At 40.4% G+C, this 27,974-nt stretch overlaps 1 protein-coding gene across 2 annotated transcripts in view; it reads right to left on the reverse strand.

The window, feature by feature from the left end:
• The window catches only part of EFCAB14 (EF-hand calcium binding domain 14), a 37,034-nt gene extending 18,607 nt beyond the window's left edge, over positions 1–18,427 (reverse strand). For both annotated transcript variants that reach the window (XM_059138238.1, XM_059138237.1), the window contains exons 1-4: positions 18,243–18,427; positions 16,563–16,711; positions 11,090–11,235; positions 991–1,089 (exon numbers count right to left, since the gene is read on the reverse strand). In XM_059138238.1, the coding sequence (XP_058994221.1) occupies positions 991–1,089; positions 11,090–11,235; positions 16,563–16,711; positions 18,243–18,424 (576 nt within the window). In that variant the 5' untranslated portion in view covers positions 18,425–18,427. The remainder of the gene's footprint in view (positions 1–990; positions 1,090–11,089; positions 11,236–16,562; positions 16,712–18,242) is intronic.
• Positions 18,428–27,974: the final 9,547 nt, after the last annotated feature.

The raw sequence follows: 27,974 nt of genomic DNA on the forward strand, positions 1-27,974 counted from the left end.
AGGCTCCCTGCTGAGCAGAGAGCCCGATACGGGGCTCCAATCCCAGGACCCTGAGATCATGACCTGAGCTGAAGGCAGAGGCTTAACCCTCTGAGCCACCCAGGCACCCCTGACACCCATTTTTTAAGGTCCCCTTAACTCCAGAATCCCTTCTTCCATTTCCTGCTGCAGGGGTTGATGTTGTTTGTGTCCCAATTAGGTACCCTTCTTTCCTTCCTACCCCTATCCACTCTCCCCATCCAGCTCTCCCGACTGCTGTATACTATTTGTCTGGTTGGTTGCTGCCTCTTGCTCTGTGCCTGAATCCTAGAGATCAAGTAAATGGATATTCCAAATCATTTTTTCCTAGGCCCTAGAGTTTAGGATACACCAGAGTGAATTACTTAGAGGATGTGCACTTCTACCTTTATAAAATAATATCTAATGTTTTCCAAAATGCTTTGTACTAATTTATACTCTCAGCAGGACTGTTCTAAAGTTAACTTTGCTCCATAACCTTGCCAACACTTACTATATCCTAAACTTTGAAATTCTGCATTTTCCCCAATTATCATTCTTATGTTTTTAAAAAACTTCTTTGTCAACCATAAAAAAAAAATAGCCATCTAGAGCAACTCTCTTCTATAGCTGGTCTGCTTTCATGAAGACACTGTGGATGATGAATTGAGAATGCAAGTGATAAGAAGCAAACCCATGTATGTCAACCTCTAAGAGCCTCAGAACAGCAATCTCGGGATTCAGAGAGCCAAATAAAAATGTGTAAATCCATTAAAAAACAAAACAAAACAAAAAACAACTAAAGTCACCTGTTGCAAATTAAATGCCCAACTAACCAAACCACAACAGAGAAGTTCTGAACTACTTAGAACACAGTGATATACTCGATTACTGCCCTCTGGAAATAGCTGATTTCAAATGCCATGCTTTCAAAGAAGATTTGTTAGAAGCTGTAGCAATAAGTTAATCTCAGTGCCCACATGTAGCACTTACCTTCTGAAGTCCCTCTACAGTGGTCGGCAGACTAATTAAGTCTGCAGCTGACTTAACATTGGCTTTGAGGTGGTTTACTGCAGAAGTCAGCAGGGAAATCTGAAAGGTAGAGAGTAACAATGAAAAGAGAATTTGGAGAATGAATACTTCCTGCACAAACTCAAGGCGCCCTCGGCTTTTAAGCATTTCTGTGATCCAGACATTATACCTTGTCACCTCACAAGAGTGGAGGAACTGTAATATCTTGGATAGAACTGAGATCTGGAAGGCAGCAGTAATACCTCTTCCTTCCCTGCCCCCATTTTTTAAAAAAAATATTTATTTATTTATTCGAGAGAGAGGAAGAGAGAGAGATGGGGAGAGAGAAAAACTCGACCAGATTCCATGCTGAGTGTGGAGCCCAACTAAGGGCTCAATCTCAGGACCCTGAGATGACAACCTGAGTGGAAACCCAGAGTTGGACGCTTAAACAATGTGTTACCCAAGCACACTTTCCCTGCCCAATTTAAACACCAGTGCCAAAGAGGGAAAGGCAAGTATTCTTTACCCTACTCCTGGCAGCTACAAGATCCAACTCTTGTTACTGAAAAGTTGCAGTGATTACAACACGATCCCTCAACAATTGGACAGGGAGAAAGCTAATGATCAAGAACTCCTGAAAGATTTCATTTTGGTAAAAAATAACACCTTGGTTATTTACTGAACTTTTGTTCCTGACCAAGTGGGAACATATATTATAAAGTAAAAGCCCATCATCACAAAATACAGTCTACAGGAACTTGTGCAACACTTTAAACTACTTGGAGATTCAGTTTTGGTTTAACAATGTGATTAATATTTCAAACTCAATAGCTCAACCAAAGTACTACTCTGTACCTAAAGGCGCTCCATAAATACCCACTGACATGCTGACTGATGCAGTACTTGTATTAAAATAGGAATTGAATAAAAAGAAAATGTGTCTTCCCTTCTGCTATGTAGGGGTAGAATTCTAAATGGCTAGACTTCTCTCTTGAAGGAGGACTAGGGGAACCTGAATAATACATAATTTCAGGCAGCAGAGATCACATCCTAACACCTTTGCAGTGTGGCTCAAAACATTCTTCAAAGAGTCTTAGTTCCAAACTGCTTTCCTGACCCAAAGTCTGGCATGAGGACACAGATCTACTGATAGCAATTATATTCCGAATGGCCTCACAGAGTAACCACTGAAGTTTCTGGGCACCTGTTATGTACCTAACACTGTGGTAGGCAGTAGCAGATGGACAGCAGACAAAGTGAACCTGATCCCTTCTTCTTTCCTTCAACCAGTCCTGGGTGTCTCTGTGTTAGGCACTGCCACAGGCACTCAGCAGACAGTGACAACAAGACCGTGAGGTTTTACTCTCAAGGAGCTTACATCCTAGTAGAAGGTGAAAGAAAAATAAAGAGGAAAAGGTATCAGATGAGCAAGGAATTTCAATAGGATTCCTGGAGCAAGCGGCAACATGTTCTGAACCAGGAAGTCCACTGTAAGAAGCCCAGGATCTCAGGCTTCTTTCCCTCTTGCTTTTTAAGAGGGATACATTCAGGAGCTTCAGGCCATTTTTCATTTATTCATGACTACAACAAATGAGCCCTATTCCATACCAGTGGTGAAAATACAGTGATCTTGCAGTATTTACATTTTAGTGCAAAGAGAAAGACAATTTTATATAAGAAAAACACAGGATGGTAGGGTGCATTAGAAGAAAATTTAAATAAGGTGACTTTAGATTAGATTGTCAGATGAGATGAAATTTGAATTGAGATTTTAATAACAAAAAAGACTTAGTCAAAGACTGAATGAGTGCATTTCACTGCAGAGGGAACTGCTAGGGCAAATGCCCCAGTGCAGGGAAGAGCTTGGCATATTTGAAGAACAGAAAGGAGGCTTGGTGGGAGGAACACATAATGTGAGTAAGAAAGGGAGAGGAGAAGGGAGACACAAAGAGGGGGAGGTAGAAGAGTAGAGGTAGGTAGGTAACATTTTTTATTTTAGAGATTTTATTTATTTGACACAGAGAGAGGTGTCACAAGTAGGCAGAGAGAGAGAGAGAGAGAGAGAGAGAGAGGAGGAAGCAGGCTCCCTGCTGAGCAGAGCGCCCGATTCAGGGCTTCATCCCAGGACCCCGAGATCATGACCTGAGCCCAAGGCAGAGGCTTTAACCCACTGAGCCACCCAGGTGCCCTGTTAGGTAACATTAAAGAAATAATTAAGTACTAGATGTGATACCGAATAAAGTTCAAAGAAAAAGATATTTTTGTAGGCCAAAAGGGACAGGCTTCACTGAAGTGGGATTCAAATTATACTCTGATGGAGAAATAAGACTTTTATATATAAAAATAAAGCAGATTTCCTTTCTAGGTTAAATAGGTGAGTGTGGCAGGGAAGGGAATGACAGCATGAATAGGCCCAAGAATACCTTTTCTTCATGGTCTTTCTCAAAGTGACAATGACTTATTTGTGTGATGACTTGATTAAGGACTCTGTCTTCCACTAGACTGTAAGCTCCATGACATACGGACCATGTCTATTTCAGCATTTTCCATAATATGCCCGGCATACAAACAAGCATCAGTAAGTATTCACTGAATGAATGTATGGCTGAGAAAGAACACTCTGTCTAGGAGGACAGTGAGAAGACTAGTCTAAGCAGAGTAGAGGATAGAGGCCAGGAAGGAGGAGATAAGTCTAAATAAGAAGTCGACTCAATTTTCTCACCAGTAAAATGGCTGGAACAATAAAAACTGTTTAACAATCATCTCATAGGGATGTATGAATGTTTTAAAATATGTCTACAAATTCTTTGATAGTCTTCTCTTCAACAGGTGGAATGTAATCCCCTTCCCCTGAACATGGCCCATCCCCACTGACTCACTTTTAGCCAATAAAGTGTAAGAGAAAATGGGCAACTTTGGAAACTAGTTTGTTAAAAGCACCAGGGCTTCCTCTTTGCTGCCTTTTGGATCATTCACTCATGGAAGCCAGCTGCTGTGTTGTGAGAACACACAAGCAGCCCAGTGGAGAAGTCCACATTGAGAGGAAATAAGAACTGTGGCCAATAGCCATGTGGGTTAAGATCATCCAGGTGTAGGGAAGCCTTCAGATGATGCAGCCTTGGCCTAGACCTTAAAAGCAACCTTAGAGAAATCTTAGCCAGAACTCAACTAAGCAGCTCCCAAATTCCTGACCCACAGAAACTGTGAGGCAATAAATGCTTCTTCTGTTAAGTCATTAAGTTTTGGGACGAAGGTAACACAGAGACAGATGACTAATACAGGCCATGAGGATGAAATGAGATATATAACAAAGCTCTTAGCACAGTACATAGTACAAACAAAATACCAAATTAGTATTAGTTCTTTAACAGTGAAATTTAATAAGCACTTAAAACATATCATTCTCCATAAATGAGCTAAAATATTCAGACTAATCTTCAACATTCCAACTCTAGCCATTTAAAAACAAGATGGGTGAGAAACCTCAGCCCACAGAGAGATACTCTCAGCAAACAATAAACCTCTTAAGGGTAGTGATTACATCACAGAGATTGTTTTCATCCACACCTTTAAAAAGATATGCATAATACTGAGGTTTGAAAAGGACTTAAAGGAAATAGGCATTCTTATGTATTGTTAATGGGAAAGTAAACTGGAGAAGATCTATAAGAAGGTTACCGAGGAGTAAATGTCAAAATTTGAGTGGTTAGGGAGCCTGGGTGGCTCAGTCGATTAAGTGTCTGCCTTTGACTCCGATCATGATCCCAGAGTCCTGGGATCGAGTCCCACACTGGGCTCCTTGCTCAGCAGAGAGTCTGCTGCTCCCTCTACCCCCCAACTTCTGCTTACTTGCTCTCTTTCTCTCTCTCTGGCAAATAAAAAGAAATAAATAAAAATTTGAGTGTTTATATCCTTTAATTAAGCAATTTCATTTCTAGAACTCTATCTACAAATTACTTGCTCATGTACACATAGATGTATGCACAACAGAATCTACTGCTTCCTTATTTGTAATAGTAAACCCTGGAAACCACCCAAATGTCTACTAAGGATGAGGAGATATATTCAGCGAACAAAGGAAGTTGTGGAACAACATACAGGGAACAACATCCATCTATCTGGTCTCTTACACACACATACACACACACTAATGCATAAGCTAATTCTTATTAAAGTCTATTAAGATTTTCACAGAAAGGAGGGACGCCTGGGTGGCTCAGTTGGTTAAGCAGCTGCCTTTGGCTCAGGTCATGATCCCAGGGTCCTGGGATCAAGTCCCGCATTAGGATCCTTGCTCGGCAGGGAGCCTGCTTCTCCCTCTGCCTCTGCCTGCCTCTCTGTCTGCCTGTGCTCACTTGCTCTCTCTCCCTCTGTCTCTGACAAATAAATAAATAAAATCTTTAAAAAAAAAAAAAAAAAAAGATTTTCACAGAAAGGAGGCTACAAGAATGCAGCCCAGACTAATGGCAGTGGATACCTGTGGGGCCTGGAAATGTGTGTGATGGGGGAACACACAGAGATGTGCATTAAAGGGAAATTTTCTTAAGGAGTTCCTTATGTATTTTATTGTTTAAGCCTTATGTAAGAATACACGCATATATTACTCATAAAATTTTAAAGACAAAAGATAGAAGAGAAATACACACATAGAAAAAAGACAGCATGACTCTGGAAGCATTTAGCAGATTTCCTAGGCTGGCCCTTTCTTCCATGCTCTTCACTGGGTCTTCCAAGACTATCTTAATGTGCTTAGTCATAAAGTGCGAGGAAGGAGGCCTTCCCCAGGTACATTTTACTCAGTGCCCCAAAGTATGTAAACAATTGACTCAATACCAACTTGATGGGCAAGAATACAGTAATTCCAAATGCCCTATCAATTGTGTGGTTATCTTTTGGAGACCTAAGGGAACATACTGCTTCCACTGAAAACTGGCCAGATCCTAAAAGACACAAGCTGTGTTTTGGGTGGAGTGATCTAGGTAGAAACTATTCTCCGAGGAATAGATCCTGAAGCTAATCAGAAGCATCTCAAGAATGGTAATGGCCTCCCAAATGGCCAGTGTGGCTGGAGGCAGCTACCACTTCACCCAAAAGCAGAGGAACAGGTGCAAGTCAATGCAAGTAGGACAGGTAAAGTATTGTTCCACTTCTCCCCATCCCCTGAACACCTCAGGCCTAGGGTTATCAGCTGCTTCCCTGAAAGAGTATGCCCTGGAGAGCTGACCATTAACTCTCTAAATACCAAACATCACTTAGGACTTCTTACTCATTTACAAGACCTGAACCCCACATTGGTCACTAAGACTCAGCTACATTCTCAAACTGCAAAGCTGGATTCCATCTTTCAGCATTCCTCTTCTGAGAGCAAAGAAAAGTCAGTATCTGTGGAAAAGTACAGCAAAGCTACATGTTTAACTAGAATGGAGAGACAAGGGGAACTCTCCTTTTACTGCTCTAGTCTCTGATAGATATTCTAGAATGTCAGATCAGATTCAAGCACTACAGAATCTATCTCTAAAAGTCACAAAATATAGTTCAAAGAGTCTAAAAAGTTGAATTAAGTAGAAACCATTAAGAAAAAAACCCACATTCCTGCCAAAAGGTGAATCATGACTTTTATGAATACTACATGACTTTTCATTAGCAGAATTAAAAATAACTACTGTAGACCATTTGCTTATTAGACCATTTTATACTATAGAGCCTGAAACGCTGCTTTTTTTTGTTTTTTTTTTTAACTTTGGGATTAAAATTAAGGATTCTTGATATAGTAAGTAAAACAGTTACTAAAACAGATAATCATCAATGATGAATGATTATGAGCCCTAATAGGGACCTGATATCACAGCCCTTCAACTTGATCTACCGAGCACCTACTGCATCCTTAATATAAAGATGTAAGGCAGAATGAAAAACTGGAAAGAAAACAGGCTCCTAGGCCTTAAATATTTTAATATTAGTATTGCTACAAAGCTGTGCAACCTTGAGCCAACCATTTAACCTCTTTGAGCCTAGTTTTCTTATCTGTAAAATGGAGATACCACCTCCTACTTCACAGGGCTATTGAAGCAAAAAAGGAGATCTCACATGTAGTGCATCTAACTGTGGCCTGCACAAGGAAAACATTTAACGAATGGCAGTTACCATCTTAATTGTTCTCATCATTGCCATCATCATGCTTAAAACTCACAAGTTCTAGTATAATTAGAGGCATACACAAATAACTATCATATAAGGTATCAGGACTGAGTGCCAAGAGAAAGAGACCATACAGAAGGGCACTCAAGGTCCTTGATATGGCTCTTCCTGACATATCCTTACTTCTGGCCTCTTTGCACCAAACTTAGCTATGATGAACTATTAAAATTTCCCGAATGTGCTGTTTTTCATTTGTCTTTTCTTCTGGACATGCAGTAAATTCTCGTTATTCACAATAGTTATGCTCTAGAAAGTTGCAGCAAACACTGAATTAGTGAATACTGAACCACTGCTCCTAAGGGAAGTATAGGGTTAGGTTCTTGAGAGCTGTCTGGTCACATTTTTGTCAGCTGGTCAATATGATATATAACCTTGTTTTATAGCTGTTTCTATTTAAAGACATCTTATTAAATATACATTGCTGAACTCATGACTGAAGCTCATCTAACACATGAATTTTCTCTGTGAGACACATCACAGCCTTGGGATGCCTGGGTGGCTCGTTGGTTAAGCCTCTGCCTTCATCCCAGGGTCCTGGGATGGAGCCCTGCGTCAGGCTCCTTGCTCAGCAGAGAGCCTGCTTCCCGCTGCCTATGTGTTCCTGTGCTCTCTCTCTGACCAAAGGGGGAAAAAAAAAGACACATCACAGGCTTCTTGCACTTAGGAATACTAGACAGTACTTGAGCACTATGCTAGGGGGACATGTCAAGCAGTGTAGTCACCAAAAAAACCGCCATGAAGTGTGAAAACATGGCAGTAAATATAGTTTGAAAAGGAAATCTGTTTACAGTATGACAGCTGAAACAAAGCAGAGTGTCACCTTGCTTGACATCAACTGAAGATGTCTGTGCTCGATGACTCAAATATTTTGCCACTGTACACCTGTCGGTGAAGGACTACAAAAGTAGCACAAGTATAGATTTTGGGGTTACAAATTTTAGCAAGTAGGCAAATTCACAAATATGGAATCTGCAAATGAGGATCAACTCTACTCACCCTACTCTATGACACCCTTCTCTCTTTCTGCAGAATTCCCCTGGCCAACTCTTATGTGCCCTTCAGGACTCAGCTCATGATGTGAGAGACCCTGCCTGGCCCCAGCCATTCTGTATAGACACATCCTTTAAAGTGTCCCTCTAGCACTCATCTGGACCTACTTCTCATTGCCCATAAGGCTGTTCTACAATTGTTTACTTTTCTGTCTCCTCCATTTGGCTATAAGAGCCTTGGGGACAGGAATCATCATTTTTGGTTTTGAATCCAAGGCTACCCAACTCTATAAAAACTCTATAAAAAGCAGCTCATTAAGCACTGGCTGAATTAACAGTCTTCAAAGAAGGAGGAGGACACTCCCTGTACCGGCTACGAAAGGCAATGGGTATGAAATCAGAGGTTTCATGAATAAAACAGAAAAGTAAGCAAGATTTTTAACTATTAGTTTAAAAGTTTTCAATATAAAATTTGATTTTAACTTATTTCAAACTAAGGCTTTTTTTTTTTTTCCCAGTTGGCATTAACTTCAGCTCACACTGGGCTAAGGGCATTTTCTTATTAAGCCATTTTGAATTGCTTTTTAAAAAATAATTTGCCAATAAAAGCATCTTAACTGACAGTTACCCTTAGACACAGAAACATAGAAATTAAATACAGATTTTATTTTAATACCTATTCTGATTTAGGACAAATGCCTTTTACTTGAACAGACCATCAGATATGTGTAACAGTAATTTTAGAAAATCACTCAGAGAGTGAAGAGCTCCCCTTGGACCAACATGAAGCTCACTGTACTACCACCAGCCTCCAGCACCCATGCTAGCTCTGGCTGGTCTCAGCAGTCACCACCCTCAGCTCTGAAGGTCTAGGAGACTAAAATGGAAAGGGTTTCAGTTCAGTCTCTCCCTGTTTTATATATGAAGCCCTGGGACTGGAATAAACTTTTCCTGCATAGCTGCCTTCCCAGGTACTTCTTGCATTAAAACTAAGAGCCAATCCAAGAACGAAATGATTCTTTTGTTGCTAGATCCCTGGTTAAAGAGAATTCAAAGCCGAAATATGGAGGGAAAAAAAAAAACCCAAAATATGTAGCAAAGGTTTGATAACCTGTATGTCCTCTCACACCGAGTACCAATTTCCCCTTTCAATTCTTCCCACAATGCTGATTTACATGAATGAGATGAGAAAGAGTTGACCCAGACTTTTCCTATTGAAAGATTTCATCCCTGCCTCAGAAGAGTGATCTCCGTGATGGATTCTCTCAACGGAATCCACGGTTTGCCCCAGTGAGAGATGCTAATGAACTACTTCTCAGTGCTTCTCTGTGGTCTATTTTCCCTTGATATCATCTCTGACCAAACTGCTAATTTGCTCTGTCAATAAAAGTAAGGCCACAATTTATCCTATTCTTTTTACAAAAGGGAGTGAATACTGGCTTCTTCCTAATTACTGAGAAACCAAAGATAAATGATAACAAGCAAATAGTGGGTGCTACAACCCATCAGTTATTTCATCAGTAATTTTAAAAAGTGAAACAGAACTGAATAGGAAATAAAATATCGCAAGGCATACTAAGGGTAAATTATCGTTTTCAGAAACTTTTATTTTAGTTACACATATATGTATGTAGGTATGTGTTTATTGGATAATGACATAAAACATTTCTTTTTGTGAGTTCCAGGAGAATTCTGAAAGCCACTGCTGCAGGTCACTGACCCCTGGCCTTAAGTGCTGACTTGCCACACTCCCCCACTGCTGCTGAGAGCTGGCTGTAGCTTTGGAAATCTGTGTAAGTGCTTAATTCCAGCACGGCGCTCCCTGCCAGTGGCTGATTCTGAACTTTGGGACTCCCTTCTGAAGAACAGAAGGGAGTTCTGCTTAGCCCCAATGAAGATGGTATATTTATTTATTTTTTAAAAGACTGACTGATTGATTTGCCAGAGAGAGATAGCGAGAGAGCACAAGGAGGACAAACAACAGAAGAAGAAGGAGAAGAAGGCCCCCTGCTGAGCAGGGAGCCCAGTGCCTTTGTGGGGCTCAGTCCCAGGACCCTGGGCTCACGACCTGAGCTGAAGGCAGACACTTAACTGACTGAGCCCAGCAATGCATCTGTTTCTAAGCACTCCATAGGTGTAACATTCCTCTGGTGCTTGACTCTTCTTGCCAATGTACATCTTTTCTAACTAAACTGTAAAAACTGAGGACAGAGGCTACAAGACCTAGCGACAACTCTAGCGCCTGATACACAGGAGCTGCTCAATTAATATCCTCTGCATTAGCCCCTTCCCTCTGTCAGAATCCCTCTTTTGGAATCAATGCCTACTGAGATCTGGTCAATTTAGGGACTGAAACGTTTTTGCTCTAGGCTTGCTTGCCCGGCCAAGGTATTTAACCAACTCTGCTACCTCCTCCTATGTGAGTCTTGAATAACTATCATTAGGTGCAGATGGTTTCCAGGCTTGTTTTACTACAGTGTACACCACTACGCCCAAGCTGCATCTGTGAGTTTATGAACTCTATTAAACCAAGTAAGCTCTTATTACCTAATACAAACAGACTACCCATTTTTCTTTGAGGTCAGAATGACATTCTATTTGATACCTACACTGCTCCTTAGGAAAAAATGACTCAAGAATTTCCAACTCCCTCCAAACTACTCTACTTGATAAAACCATTCCTTTGCAGAAAGGGTTAACATTTTATATATTTGGTAATGCATACTATTATCCATTTTACCTAACCTTAATGTGCTGGGATCACAGTATGTAAAACGTCATCTCAAAAAGTAAAACAATCAGAAGTGAGTGCTGCTCTATATCTACAAATTCATACTAAACAAAACTAAACATTCACAGCTTACACAGAAATAAAATCACATATTTGCTACCTGCTTATTCATTTCTGTGATGTTTATCCAGACTTTGTTCAAGCCCAGCTCCCCAGATTCAATCTTCTCGAGTTGCTTTTGTTCGCTGAGTAGTTCTTCATTAAGTTTGGGAATTTCTTGGAATGAGCTTTTCTGATTAGATTCCACTAAAAGCAAAAATAAGAATAATAATAAATAACCACAGAGTACTTACTCTCTTGACTCCAAGATGAAAAGATGATCTCACAGTGGGAAGGAAGACAGATTAATAAGTCAATCCTGGTGGGACGACTGAATTCCTATCTACCAGCTACACTGTTTTTTTAAATTTATGTAAATGTATATTTTTAATATGAAAGCACCATTTTAACTGGGGCTATTTCACTACTGGGGTACAACTTTTAATTAAAAGTCAGATGGCTAAAAATGATAACAAAGTATCAGCAGAAACAGCTGGACTCTGTAACTTACTGTGATCCTGAGTAAATTACTCAAATTCTTTGAGCTCAGTTTCCTCATCTGTAATACAGAGATAAAATATACTTTATAGGATTTTTAGAATTAAGTGAAAGAATGGTTGTGAAGTACTAAACAGGGCTGAGCAGGCATACAACAGGTCATAAATAAATACTAAGTATTAACCAGAGCAATTAAGGAGCTTTGTGATTAGTCAAGTAGAGATTTATAAACCTCACTCCATTAATTCTTAAGGTGATGTCAAAAATTATATCTCTAAATGCTTAAATCTAACTTTTTTTTCCCTCTCTCAAACCGGTCAAATGCAAGATGGGTTCTTAACCACCTTTCAAGTGCTGTTATGAGGATTATGATTTTAAATTTTTTCATAAACAGCCAATAGTGTTTTCTTAAATCTTAAATCAACCCAAAAGCCCAAAGTGAAACAGAAGATAAATGAACATGTTAGGTGAAGTGTAGGGTGATATTTGGCTTTTCCTTTGGGAAAAAGTATCTCCTGATTGGTTTAGAGATTTGCCAGCCTAAAGGCAGAAGCCTGAAAGAGTGCTTTCTCTTCTGTCTTTAAAGATATTTTTCCTTTTCATGAAAAATAAAATACTGATCATGGCTGATCCCCCAGAATAAAACCCACATCACTTTTTTTAAAGCCACAGATTGCCCAATTAGTTGTTACATACTTTCTTTAAAACCAAAAAAACCTGGCATACAGGAAAGATATAAAACAATTTACTAAAATTTAAGTGCTATGATTTTTTTTTTTTTTTTTTTTTTTTGGTTCCTCTCTGTAGGGTCAGCATTTGGAATACACCTGGCACATTTTAGGCACTTGTTAAGCATCACTAACTGCATAAATCTCGCCTTTGCTTACCTCCCAACCACTTTTTGCATAGCTTTACCTTCCTCTTCAATCTATTTTCTGGTAAAGTGGATTTTCCAGACATACCAACCTCTTTAAGTCTCAGTGACTCTGTACACATTATTCTTTCTGCCTAGATGCCCTTGGCTTCTCCCTTCTCCATTTCTGTCACCTTGGCCTATTTATTTCCTTTTAAGATTCACCACAAATAGCTGGGTTCCCATCTTGGATGCCCACCATCACTTTACCACTGTGAACTATCAAGCACTTAACACACTGTGCTGTAACTATCTACTCACGTGTCTGCTTTACCAGACTAAGAGAGACAGAGAGTTGCTAAAGGACAGGGACCAGGACTTATTTGTGATGTATTTCCAGGGCCCAGCACAGTGCCAGGTACACAGAAGCACTCTAGTGCTTGTCCAGGGAAATGATTGTAGGGTATGAAATGGAGTTAGTGTTGTCCTATTAAGTTAAACAAAGAAAATTCAATCAAACTCAACAACAAAAAATCCCCACAAAAATCGGGGGCAGGGTGGTGGAGGTATCCCTGCCAGAAACAAGCCCACTCTCTCCAAATTCAGAATTATTTAAAAAGAAAATTAGATATTTTTATTTTTCAAAAACACGCATGAAAGGATTTCTGTATAAGTAAAAGATTTCCCTCAGTGCTTTTACTTTAACATTTGATTTACATCAGTTTGTAGGAGTACATGCATCTTACAGAGTGACAACATTCTGTTAGTCCAAATTAATACAGCATTTCAATGATTTTCTTCTACATTTTCAGTGAGGTTGTAAAGTAAAACTTTGTCTGCCACAAGTAAAACCATTCATGTCTGCCATTTTCAGGGGGTCAAATGTCCCAAGAGCTGGGGTGAGGGTGGGAGTAGAAATAGAAGTAGAATGTGGATGTGTTAGAGGAAAGAAATAAGACAAAACATTTAGGGTTACAGTTATTAACTAACAAATATATGAAGCTGACAAGACCTGAAAACTCTCTGGATAACTTAGAATTCTATGAGCCAAGAGAGGATCATTTTCATTATATGACTTGGGGCTTTTAAGGAGACCGAAGCCGAGTCAAGGCACTTTGGCTACATAAATGGGAGGAAGTGTAACAAACAACTTATGATTATAATTTATGTTCTTCCACCATGGAAAGCAACTCATTTAAAATCCAGTACATTAATACTCAAAAGAACTTACCACCTCTTTTCCTGATCTCTAAGATTAGGAAGTAGAGATTTTTGCACACACTCTTTAGACAGAAGACATACAATGCTAACAGCAATATTTTATACTTAAACGCCTTCAGTTTGCAATAAACTTTTATGTAATCATTCAACTTGTTACTGAGTCCCTATCATGTGCCCAGCCCTGCACTCAGCACTAGTGCATGTCAAAGACCCTGAAGCTCTCAGTCTGGGGGGTGGGAGTGAGGCAAGGAGTCGTTACAGAATAATTACACAGTGGGATGGATGGTATGACAGAGAGATGCCCAAAGTGTTCTGGTGGCATAAATGTCTTTGGGTTTTATGGATGGGAAAAAGTAGGCTCAGAAAGAATAAGGGACTTATTTATACTTTATAGCTAGTAACGAGCAACCCAGGATTCGACAGTCAAACCTTCTGCTCTTAGGTCTGGCACTCTCTCTAGTGTACTCCAGCTGTCAGACACTTACACCCCAATGCCCTCCTTACTACAAGACCATTTTTAAGTTCTGTACTACATGACCAAACTGCCCTGGCTGTGTGATTGAAAAGGAAATGGCCTGATTTATTCTTTCCTTCTCTTCTGAATTCTTTTCCTCCACTCTAGTGTTCCATTGTTGAGTGACAGGGAGAGATGGTTGAGAAAAGAATCTTCCTTGGAATAATTGTGGATTTTTTCTGAAGTACTTGGTTCTGGAAAGAATAATGAACTAAGTTTCAAGACCAATGAGTACCTTCAGCTTAAGGATCAAGTTGCTCCTTGACCACAAGGAAAAATACCAACTCTATCTGCTTTGCTTTCTATTTCAGACATTTCAGCAATCCTGCCTCCCTTCCTGACAAATGTCTTTGAAAATTTATTGAAATAAAGAACAAGGGCTCTGAATTTCTCAAAAAGGTATGAAAGCCAGACCAGTAGGTGGTCTTCTTTGAATCTGTGACTTCCACTGTCCTCTTGAAAAACAAGAAATAAAAATAAACTTACTGAAATATATCTAAAGTAGAAATATAATTCAAAGAAAGACTATTTAAGCTTAACCAGACTGGCCTCATTTACTCAAGATGATGGTTTTCACAAAAAACTCTTGGGCAAGTGGTCCACAATGGTTCAGCCAATGGATTGACTATGCCCCAGGCTCCACCCCCAGAAATTACAAGGCTGGCACTTCTACTGCAGCAAACGAAAGACAACAAAGCAGCTGGACAGACAATTCCAAATCTGCTTCATTCAGCTGGCTAAAAATGTAGTCAGGGTCCCAGGGGACTGTGGCTCAGTGGCAGAATGCAGGTCTCACAGTTCAGGGTACACATCCTGGCATCTACTGAATATAGTGTTTCCAGGGATTGGTATTAGCAAATGATCGACAAATATTTGTTGACTGACTGCCAGTTCTATGACCTGTGTGCACTTTAAATATACATTTCTAAAAAAAGAAATTCCCTGAAAAGCTCAGCTAAGGTATAAGTTACATGGGTGTCCTATAAACACAGCCATAGAGCAGTCAGGGAAAGGAGTCCCTGGAGGGTAGAAGTGAGCAATGTATTGAAATGTATAAAAAAATGATTGCTATATGTGATCAAAACAAGCTCTAGTACAAACCTAGTAGGCTCAATTAATTACAGAGAGATGAGGGCACAGACAGGGGTCTTTAGCGATTATTCATAGTTAAACACTCTTTCTGAGAACCTCACTTCCAAGTTACGATTACCACTTACAAAGAAAACACTGACTTTAAAAAATTTTTGCAATTCTGGTGTGGACAATCATTAAAGAAGGAAATTAACTAGGATACAAAATCTCATTCTTTCTTACACTGTACTCTGATTCCACCAGTTGATTAAATATATAGGCCAAGATGATTCTGGCAGAGAATTGTGGTTTACCAAATTCCTTTTCTTGAATCATAAGAAAACCAGAATTAGTATTTCAACATTTTTTTTCAAGCAACATCAGTAAGAACATCATTAACACAGTAACTAAAGGTGAGCTGTCCCTAGGTCAGTTTCGGAACTTAAATAACTACAGGCAGCAAGACGACGCTGGGGTGAAGGACAGCCTGGAAGTTGTGATCTCCTAAGACTTATGATGGGAAATGAGGACACAACTCTGATTCCAGTTCTGGGGCCAGATTTTGCTATGACATTGAGAAAGCCTAGTGGTCAGTTTCCCCATGTGCTAATGCTGCTAACCTTAAGGCATCTGTGATTAACTTGAAACTGGCTCTTTAGCTTAGAAAAGCTAAAACCCTGAAACCTCAAACCAAAGATCTGTGTTGCTAAAGGAAGATAGATCAAATGTGGTTGAAGCTACTATGCAAACACACCTTTCAGATAAAGGACTTTAGATGTGGCAAAAAACAACTTTCTAATTTAGAATATATGAAACTCTTCAACATAAAGTCTCTTAAGCTTTAAAAGTCATGAGAAAAATATTTATTTGTGATCTGGTACACACTAAGCACTCCATAAATGCTAGCTATTATTATTGTCCGTTCCATACAGTTTTTCTTAAGAAGGAAAATGTCTGACAAATACTCCCACATGGCCCTACGAGGAGGAAGGAAATAGCCTGATGTTGGTATTGCCACTTCATACTTGAGGAAGTATACTTGGGGAAGTGTAAAGTGGCAACAGGTGGAGGCTGACCAAGGTTCTAGATTCCTGGACCTTAGCACTTCCTTTCTGCACTTTAGGTGTTGACTGCAATGCCAGTATTGCAGATGCTATCTGTCCTGATGGTGCATAAGCACCATTTTTGTTTGTGGGTTTAAAAAGAAGCAAACAAACAACTATTCCCACATTCAAGCTGATCACTAAGAAAGAGTATCAGAAGGCTGGAAAGAATATATAATTGTTTCATCAGAATGGGCAAAACTCTTAAGTCGGCAAGGTTCACTTTGTGTTAACCTGGAAGCAAGATAACATTCTGAAAAGGGCAACCACTTACTTGTTCTAAACTTTTCCTTGAGGGCATCCAGATCCTCCTTCAGGGCAACTTGCATCCACACCAAGCCCACGCAGGCCACAACACAGGCGGCAAGGATGACAAAAGCACAGAGGGGATAACAGATCTTGCAGCATCGTAAATAGTCTCCCCTGATCATAAAAAAAATTCAAGAGTACAAGAGTGATTATGAGTACAGCTGTATTAGAAATAGCATACATGTTTCACCATATGGCTATTTACCAGTGTACCCAGGGAACACTGGGTACCACCTTCTTAAATCTGAACAGCAGGTTGAAAGTGACTAAATAAGATGACCTATGAAGAGTTCATCTTTTGGACACAAAGGTTTCAAACTTCACACGACACAGAAAGAGATCCTGTGGGCACTGCAGCCCACAACCATCATCACGGATTTCCCCCAAGTTCAGGAAGAATTTCAGGTTAGGGAAGTGTTATGTTCCAAACAAGTTCAGGTTAGGGAAGTGTCAAGATCAGAGCGTCTCTGCAATAAATCACAGCACCATAATTTACCTATTATTTCTTGATTTCTTCTTTTTTTTTTTTTTTCTATTTCTTGATTTCTAACACGTATCCTCTCCAGGGGAGCCTGTTTCAAATTACTGAAACTTCATAAACTTTTGAGCAAGTTTTACTGCAAATGCATGAAAGAAATCGGCACTGCAGGTTTAAGTGGACACCTGGTGTACTCTAGCTTATTGGCCTAGAAGGCAGGAAACACGGAAAGGTGTTACATTTCACACCAAACTTCAAACAGCACTCTAACTCAACAGGGCTGTAAACAATAAAGAGTAAACAAACTCAACAAGGCAACTATTCCAGTGGAACTGTTCCATTTCATCAGACCTTCATATCCCAAATCTTAACTACTTAATCTGATGAAGCTCATTAGAAACCAAACTCTTCCTTTAACAAAATAAAAGGACAAAGACATTCTAAACAAAAAAACCTCAAAGGATTTAATCTGTTTCAGCACCCCAACCTTCTGCCTAACCCTTGCTTCCTCATCCTCAGGCTAATGTTCTTTCCTTTCAGTGTGCTCCCTGAGAGGGTCCAAGGACACCTTCAAGGTTCCCTTCAGCCTTTTCCCACCCTGGGACCCAATTCTCAATGTCCTCAAACTCACTACTGGATTTGCCTAGGGGGCTGCACCATCTAAAAGTGGTTTGGGAGGAAGTTGCCTCTTCTTTTTGTTTCCTACTCTCCACATACTCTCGAGGCTCATACTTTATAAGTTCCTCACCATTTCACCTCACTTTCAAGATCTGGAGTCATCAAGAGTGCAAAGAATAATCTGAAGTCTTAAAGTTCCTGTCTCTACTACACGTTTTAAAAAAGTTCTAGTCCCCAAAGCTTCTTTGCTCCCGGGTACCTATGCTTAGCTTGCCTACCACTCCCAGCTTGCTCTCTCTGGGCTCTTGGCACATTCCCCAAGTCAATATTTCTACTCTGGATTCAGAGTTCTTCATACACTTAAAGATAGATCTCTAACTTATCCTTCATTCAGAACCTGAGCTCATCACCTTAACATCTTCCTGTTTGCCGCCCAAGGTCTACAACCTTTTTCTTTTCTAAGAACACCCTTCTTCCTTTCAATTTTCCCCATTGGTAGTATAAGGAAATGCCTTTTTCCCACCCACCCCTCACCACTGCATCACTCACTTGACAAAGCGAGAGCGATTTCCAACTAAGCCGAATTCCTCTTCCTCTTCGGAGCTGGATTCAGAGTCTGAGTCAGGAGGTTCAGTGCGAAGGAGGCGGTGGCCTGAGCCTTTCTTGGGCTTCTTTCTCCGACTGTCCCCAGCCAGGCCGATCAATGCATTGAGCTCTTTGCGCTTCTTCATCTTTTTGTGTGGGGTGAGTGGTGCACCCACTCCTGAGCTGCCAGGGTCGTACCCGACGCCCAATTCTCTCGCTGCCTTGGAGCTGCCTTCCAGGGTGGGGAATCTGGGCTAAAGCCCTGGGTCACTCCCACCCAGGGGTGGGACTGACCAGATCCGCTGGGGGCTAGAGCCTGGAGTCCGGAGGAAAGTGGTACTCAGATGGGTGGGGGAGGTCACATAGAGGTGGCCAAGGAGCTGGTGATAAAAATGGGTAAGGCTCTGGGCATGGAGTCTCAGATAAGCGGGTGGCAAGGGAAGCAATCTTTATCTCCCAATAGGTAGGTTATATTTCTAAGTGTTTTCCGGGAGCTGGGGAAGGACACGCAGATGGGTGTTTTGGCCTTCCGGGGCAGGACTTCCAGCAGAGAGCGAAAAGAAACTTGTTCTTGATGGGAGAAGAAGGGGAGGTGTAGAGCTGAACAGTGAGAACGCGCTAGTCGCTCCCTAGCTGGAGAGGTGGCAGCAGAAGAGGGCTCGAAGCCGCTACAACCCGACACAGCTTGGGCGCCAAAGAAAAGGACCGGGTCTTGGGGTGATCACCGTTCTCCGGCCTCCGCCTTGAGTTTGAAGGGGCCCGAGACTGAGGAAGTCCTAGAACACGGCTCAGAGAGCTCAGCTTGCCAACGGCCAGTCCCGCACCTGGGAGACCCCAGCCCTGCTGTCTGGGCCGGGAGGGTAGTGCGGTGCGGAGGGGCGACGGCGGCTCAGCCCACCTGAAGCGCTCCCGCCGAGTTTGAGGTGTTCTGGCGACTCTGGGCAACTCACACGCGCCGCCTCCACTCCAGCCGCGACTCCGGCCCCCACTCCGGCTGCAGCCGCAGCTGCTCCAAACTTGCTGGTGGTGGTGGTGGCGGCGGCGGCCGCGGGCTCCAAACCCGGGCCATCGCTCCAGCCCTAGCTCACTTCCCCTTTGGCAGCAGCCGCCGGCACCGCCTGCCAGTAAGCCGCGCCTCCATTGGCCCTCCGCCGGTGACGTCACACCAGGGGGCGCTAGAGTTGGTGGGAGGCGGGGCGTTAAAGGGGCCGTGGCTCCGGCGAGAGCTGGGTCCCGCCTACCGGTTGAGGAGGCCCCGCCCCCAGGAAGGCTGCCTGGGCCCTGCCGCTCACCTGTCCGGGGGCGGAATCTTTCACCAGGAGCAGGTATTCCTGCTCCTGGCAAAATACTGCTTGACCTGCTTGGAAAGTTCAGAAGCCGCCAGACCCCCAGTTGTGATCTGGGCTGACACAGTCCAGAGGCTCCGCCTTTCTGACTCACTTGCCGTTTGTGAAAAATTTAGGCGTGTTACAGATTAATAACCCAGTTGAACACACTCATTCATTCCATAAATATTTATTGAGAGCTTACTACTTGTCAGGGGCAGCTCTGACACTGGGGACACAGCAATGAACTAAATAACCACATGCCTTCCTGTGTAGGATTGCCAGGTTTTTTTTTTTTTTTTTTTTTTAAAGATTTATTTATTTATTTATTTGACAGAGAGAAATCACAAGTAGGCAGAGAGGCAGGCAGAGAGAGAGAGAGGAGGAAGCAGGCTCCCTGCTGAGCAGAGAGCCCGATGCGGGACTCTATCCCAGGACCCTGAGATCATGACCTGAGCCGAAGGCAGCGGCTTAACCACTGAGCCACCCAGGCGCCCAGGATTGCCAGGTTTAAAAAACACACACACACACACACACACACACACACACACACACACACACACACCAGGAAAACTTGAATTTCAGATCAACAACGATTTTTTTTTCAAAGTATAAGTATATTCTATGCAACATCTGGGACATCTTCATTCTTTTTTCATATTTTAAATTTTTCTAAAAGTTTAAATTTCTTTGACAGAGAGACACCGTGAGAGGGGGAACACAAGAAGGGAGATTGGGAGAGGGAGAAGCAGGCTTCCTGCAAAGAGCTGGGAGCCTGGTGTGGGGCTCCATCCCAGGACCCTGTGATAATGGCCTGAGCTGAAGGCAGATGCTTAACAACTGAGCCACCCAGGCGCCCCAAAATCTAATTCTTTTTTTTTTTTTTTTAAGATTTTATTTATTTGTCAGAGAGAGAGAGGGAGAGCAAGCGAGCACAGGCAGACAGAATGGCAGGCAGAGGCAGAGGGAGAAGCAGGCTTCCCGCTGAGCAAGGAGCCCGATGTGGGACTCTATCCCAGGACGCTGGGACCATGACCTGAGCCGAAGGCAGCTGCTTAACCAGCTGAGCCACCCAGGTGTCCCTCTAATTCTTTTTTAAAACTAAAATTCAAATTTAACTGGGTGTCCCATATTTTATGTCAACCCCATTTCTGCAGCTTATACTTTAGTGGGAGGAGAGCAACAATAGGCAAATACATTAAATGTCAGGAGGTGATGAATGCTATGAGGAAAATTGAAATATGATAAGGGGATAGGGAGTGGCTCATGATAAGGCAACATTTGGTCAGATACCAGGAGGAAAAAAAGGAGGCAGTTGTGTGATGGCCTTGAGGAAGAAGGGACCTGGAAGATCTGGTGTGGCCGGACCCGAAGAACAAAGAGGAGAGAGGTAGGAAATGAGAAAAGCATCAAGGGCCAGATCTTGTAGGACTTTATGGACCATAGATCATAGGCCAAGACTTTGGGAAACCATTGGTGCTTAAAGCTATGCTAAAATTTCAGAAATAACAGAAGTAAAACCAATGGATAATAGAAGTAGTAATCAGTAAAAGTGTATTGTGCACACACCAAAAAGCCAGTTTGCAAACTAGAAGCACTCAAACCACAACTTAGAATTAGGCTCAGCAGTGTATCACTACAGAGAAGCTTATATAGTGATAAAATAGTGGCTGTTTATTCTTCACAGTGGTTAATTATAAATATTAGAATTTTCTTAAGTGATAGGGAATTGGCCAGTGGTTACCTCTACCAACCTTGGGAAACAGTTTTAGTTTTGCTTATGATTTTCAGAGGCACAAGCAAGAAATAATCAAGATCAAGTTAGCCTTGCAAACTTAAGCTAAATGAAGCTTTGTTTGCATGATTAGGCTGGTTTTATCTGCCCAGGAAATTTTCAAGGCTGGTCTCCATTTGTTTTTTTTTTTAAAGATTTTATTTATTTGTCAGAGAGAGCGAGCGAGAGCGAGCATAGGCAGACAGAGTGGAAGGCAGAGTCAGACAGAGAAGCAGGCTCCCTGCAGAGCAAGGAGTCCGATGTGGGACTCGATCCCAGGACGCTGGGATCATGACCTGAGCCGAAGGCAGCTGCTTAACCAACTGAGCCACCCAGGCGTCCCCATTTGTTTTTTTAATTTGAATAATATGTCTCCCTTGGTCATTGTCTCAGCACCCTGAGAGTATGACCAACCAGTACAGCATTATTCTCAATTACCACCTCTGATATAGTCAGGCTGAAGAATCACACATTCTATGTTTCCTCTAGTTGAGTCATCAGGCTAGAGGGCCATGTAGTTCCCATCTTCATCATTTATGTGCTTATTGCTGATTTCATCCATTTGTCTGATCCTGATGGTTACCATTTGGCATATGCATGGCTGATGACAGGCATTTAAAACCCTCTAGAGTTTACAACACACTAGGGAGGTTAATATGATGACTGTAAGGAAAACAATAACCAAGGACTGAGAAATTTCCCAGAGCAGAGATTCCCAGGACCGAAGATTTAACCAATTAAATAACTCAAATGGGTTATAATCTGATCCATGTTTTACTTAAGCCAATCTACATTTTTTTGAATAATGTGCAATTGGGTTTCGATTTTTTCTGAGTTATTTATTTACATAGGCACCATGCAACATATTAATAAACACATACCCTCATGATTAGTTAGGAAGTTGAACTTGAGGATGTATTTCAGAAGGTGATGTTGCAGGTGAGTAATTTAATGAGAGAGATTTCTATGGAAACAAAAGGAAAACAAAGGTTAATAGCTCAAGCAAATTATGAGTACTGTTTCTGAGTTTGGAGAGCAGCCAGTTGAGAAAATTTCTAGATGTCAGGTTTGGAACATCTTCAGGCGGAATGAGGGCAAGCATGGCGATCAGATAGATTTTCGTGGTTTGCAGTATGAATGTCTCTGCGATTTTTCTGAGTGGCTACATAGAAACAGGCACAAAGTCTGTCCACTCATGAGCTGTTGGGGTGATTTGCCTGAAGTTTATATCAAGTCGTCCTGCTTTAGTTGGCAGGGCTTTGGGAAAAGAACAGCTTTTGTTTCATAGTGATTCAAAAAGAATCAAAAAGAGTAGGAGAAGATTGAAAATGTTAGTTTGGAGAGTTCTGGCCAAATATTGAAGGAAAGCGGAAGAATTCAGGATCTAGACGCATAATCAAACTTATGCGTCTGCCTTCAGCTCAGGGTCCATTGATGGAGCCCTGCATCCAACCTCCCTACTCAGTGGGAAGTCTGCTTCTTCCTCTCCCTCTCCTTCTGCCCCTCCCCTCAGCTCCTGTTCTCTCTCTCAGATAAATAAATAACATCTTAAAAAACAAAACAAAACAAGTTCAACAAGAATAGTGATTGACCATATAGGCTCTTTTAAATCTGTTTTGCTAGAGGTACCTGGGTGGCCCAGTCATTAAGCGGCTTCCCCTGGCTCAGGTCATGATCCCAGGGTCCTGGGATCTAGCCCCTCTTAGGGCTCCCTGCTCAGTGGGAAGCCTGATTCTCCCTCTCCCCTTCCCCCTGCTTGTTTCCCCCCTCTATCTGTCAAACAAATAAATAAAATCTTTAAAAAAGATAAAATAAATAAATTTGCTTTGCTAGAAATTGCCACAAGGACTATCAGAGTGGACTTTCTAAAGCCTCTGGAAGCTAGGAAGCCAAGTCAAGGAAGTGTCCAGTTGTGTCCTGTTACAAGGAGGATAGAATCTTGTTGAACTTATGCAAATATATATTTTTCATAAAAATAAGAATATATAATAAGAGTTTCTGAATCCTGGAGGGATCAGGTAGGAAGAAAAATGTTTTAACCTTTTTCACAAAGACATTTTACCAAATTGCTGTAAGTGATAGATAGCATTAAAAGAAGGAGAAAAGGGGGTCCTTTAATCTGGAAAATAAAACACTATAGAACTAGCAATGTTTTAAATGATATTATAAAAATTACAATCATCTCATCAGGTCATTCAGTATTGTGTAAATAATCTTGATTTTGCTTCATCTTGAGTTGGCAGATTGATTCTGTATGAACCAACCAGTTTTCTACTGGAGCTTTAGAAATTCTTACCTTACGTTGTGTTATGATCTTAAAGATGTCAGAAACCTGATTTTAGAATACTTGTCAAGGTCTTTTCCATAAATCTCTTTGAAGATCAAGCATGTTTGCAGGAATACTTTTGCAAAATCATCGGAGTAAAGTAGTAGCCACCTATCTGTAAGTGAAAAAAGACCTTAGAAGAACTGGTGAGAGTTCACATACACATACAAAGAGAGTGATGAAATTGACAACTAAATTTGGTTATTTTTATTACACACATTTTAAAAATCATGACTGATAGCATTATACCAGAACACTCTAGATTTCATACCATCTCTGGAATACTTGTGTTAACATATATAAGTAGAAGCTAAAGAAAGTTTAACATTACTTCTTATTTGACAATGCTTCCCATGTAATTTAACACCTGAAATGACACTAAATAAATTAACCTTTCTCTTATTACCTTCTTAAGAATTTCATTTGGGGAAGTTTGTTAAAAATGTCAAAAGACTTAAAGCATTTGATAAAATACAATCATAGATCCCTGTGAGACAATACTTAGTTATCCATGACAGTTAAAAGATTAAAAAAGCAAATACAGAAAGTTACACGATTGTAAAAAATAAATAAATAAAAACCTTAGCTCTTTTAATAAAGAAGACTTAGGTTTTTGGTTTTTTGTTTTTTAATAATCAAAGAGTTGATAAAGACAAAGCACAGAATCTTTTCTAGGCAGATTACATTAAAGGTAAAGAAAAACCTTTGTTAATAATTTTTTTATTAAGAGCAGATTAATAATTTAAGAAAACTTTGTCCTTTTATTTATTTTTAGAAAGATTTTATTTATTTATATAACAAAGCTAGAGAAAGAGCACAAGTAGAACAGTAGTCAGAAGGAGAGGGAGAAGGAGGCTCTCTGCTTAGCAGGGAGCCAGACGTGGATCTTGATCCCAGGACCTTGGAATCATGACCCAAACCAAAGACAGATGCTTACCTGGCTGAGCCACACAGGCATCCCCAAAACTTTGTCCTTTACACAGAGAGAAAACTAAATTCTAATTTTGTATTAGTGTACTTTTGGTATTAAACCTCTCCTTTTTGGGGAACATAAATAAATCTATTTCAATCTTAATCAGCTTGACCGAAATTCTCAAGATTGCTTTTCCAAAACCTTATACAACTTTCTGTATCCATTCAGGTTTTGTCTTACTTTTTCCTTTCTTAATCAGGGATAATGGTTTTACTTTAGGACAAAATTACTTTTTTTCTCTTAAGAAAACAACCAAAATCCAAACCAAAAAAAAAAACTCCCCATGTTCTTCTTTCCTTCCCCTACCCAAAAACACCTTCTACTTCCCTTACCTGCTTTTCATAGCCAGTTGTGTTTTTTTAACCCTTAATATTTCTAGCAGTTTTCATTACATATATTAGTTAAAATTCTTAACTCTTAGAATCCTTAATTCCTAGTGAAAACTAAAAAGTCAATCATTGTTGGACTAGCGAATTTATAAGCACATTTCATAAATTTCTAGAAGTATATTTTTCCTCATGATAAATTTTTAAATATGGCACAAGTCATGGTTAATAAATATCTTTTGTCTCTGTGAAAAATTAAAAAGTCAGAAGTAGATAAACTTATGTTTAGCATTTATTGTTTATTTGGAGATGATCTATATATTCAATTGAATATCCATTATTTAGCTTAATTTTGTATAACCTTTTAGTTATATTTAGTTGAATTACTTGCTTTTAACAATTATGCTTGGATTAGACATTAACAACTGATGATCTTGTTATTTTTCTTGTTGACAAATTTTGAGGACAGGCTTGCTTTTATTAAACCAACAGATTTAAACTAGCTTTTATTTATCGAAGATTATCTTAAATCACATGAACTTGAAAAACATTTGAATTTGTTTCTAAATTTCTGAGAGCATATTTGATTTGTCTAAATGCTTAGTTTTCTTTTTAAAAAATCTTGCTCAGTATGTGTCCTTCAGTCTTTCATTTTATTTTATCTTTTTAAAGGTTTTATTTATTTATTTGACAGAGAGAGAGCTAGCAAAAGAGCACAAGCGGGGGGAGCTACAGAGAGAGAGGGAGAACAGACTCCCTGCTGAGGGAAAGGGAGAAGCAGGCTCCCTGAGGAGCAGAGAGCCCAATGCGGTGCTTAATCCCTGGACCCTGGGATCATGACCAGAGCTGAAGGTCAGACGCTTAACTGACTGAACCACAGAGGCACCCCTAAATGCTTAATCTTCTTTAAGCCAATTAAATAGAGCTCTCTACAAATTAATTTTTACAGATTAATACAATTTTTTTTACAAAATTTATTATGTATAATACAAATGCATTTTGTGCAATACAAATTTTTTTCACAAAATAAATTTTATAAGTTAATACAAATTAATATCACATACATATGTGGACATACATGAATACACAGACAGACACAGAGACCCTTAACACTTTTGTTTTAAATATTTTAGCCATGTTTCAGGTACAAAACTCAAAAGAACAGTGGATCCAAACTGTGTTTCTGGCAGATAGACTAAATTAAGACTATCTGCTCAGATGACCAAAGAATTTTTATTTAAGATTTTTTATTTGCATGCTATAAGAATCTTTTAAGAGCTGTTTTTGGAGTCTTTGCCTTTTAGAAGCTTCTACATTATCAATCAAAGAATGCATTCTACTGTCACCGAGAGGTTTGGAATCATCTCTTTTAAGGGTACCCCCGAAAGGTGGACTTACCTAAGTGAAAGTTTTCACAACGATTCCAAAAGTTCGCCCATTTTTTTGAAACGGCACAAGATCATGGTCCATAGATCAGGTGGAAATCATCTTTGTTTTAGATTCTCTAAGACATCCTAACTCCAAGGTGCCATTTTTCCCAACAGTTCTTCTAAAACACAAGGAATCACATATTCCGCCCCCTCCAACTTTTGAACACAATAGGGTGACTTACCAAGAAGCTTCAACAAAACGCCAGCATGTACAATAAAGTTGGAGAGCTCAAAACAGACAGTGGATCTTGGATCCAAGACAGACTCCCCCACAAGCTCCAGGGTAGGTGAGAAAGCACTGAGCTCTGGGGGCTCTGTGGGTACCTGTTGCTTCACCAGCTTTGAAAGTGTTGGAGGTCTTCTTTGGGACCCACTTCAGATGACCTGAAATGTCAGAAGTTCAGGAATAACAGAAGTAAAACCAATGGATCACTGAAGTAGTAATTAGTAAAACTGTACGGTGCACACACCAAGAAGACAGTTTGTAAACTGGGAGCACTCAGACCAAAACCTGGAATGAGGCTCAGGGTTATGTGATCATAAGGCAGCTTATATAGTAAGAAAGCAGTGATTGTTCTTCACTGTGACTGGTTATAATATTAGAGTTTCCTTAAATGATAGGGAATTGGCTTTTAGTTTTAGTTTTGCTTATGATTTCCAGAGGCACAAGCAAGAAATAGTTCAGGTCAAGTTAACCTTGCTAACTAAAAGCTAAATGAAGCTTTGTTTGTATGATTAAACTGATTTTTTCTGCTCAGGGAATTTTCAAGGCTGGTCTCTAGTTGTTTTTGATTCCAAAAACTAAGAGGAGTCATGCTCTGGCTTAGATTTTGAAAAAGAGCATTCTGGCTTTTTGAAGACAGAACTAGCAATATTTGCTGAGGGATTACATAAAAGGTATGAAAAAGAAAGGAATACTAGATGCTCCAGAGGCTTAGCGTGGAACAAATGGAAGAAGGAAATTGCTGTTTACTGAGATGGTGAAGGGCAGTTTGGGGTTAACTTGAGAAGCCAATTCAACATTCAAATGAGCTGTGGTATACAGGCATACCCTGGAGATATTGTGGGCTCGGTTTCCGACCACCACAATAAAGCGAATTTCTAATAAAGTGACTCAAATGAATTTTTTGGTTTCCCAGTGCATATAAAAGTTATGTTGACACTATACTGTCATCTCCTAAGTGTGCAATAGCGTGTCTACATACTTTAAATAAAAATACTTTATTGCTAAAAAAATGTTAACCATCATCTGAGCTTTCAGTGTTTGCGATCACTGATCACGATCACCATAAAAAATACAATAATGACAAAGTTTGAAATACCATGAGACTTACCAAAATGTGATAGAGAGACACAAAGTGAACACATGTTGTTGGGAAAATGGGGCTGGTAGACTTGTTTAACTTGGGGTTGCCACAAAACCCCAGTTTGTAAAAAATGCACTACCCGTGAAATGCAATAAAATGAAGCACAATAAAATGGGATATGCCTGTGTCCATTTGGAGTTCTGGGTAGAAGCTGGGGCCTGAAGTATAAATCTGA

Source organism: Mustela lutreola, chromosome 10, assembly GCF_030435805.1.
Source record: "Mustela lutreola isolate mMusLut2 chromosome 10, mMusLut2.pri, whole genome shotgun sequence".
In the NCBI taxonomy this organism is placed as follows: Eukaryota; Metazoa; Chordata; class Mammalia; order Carnivora; family Mustelidae; genus Mustela; species Mustela lutreola.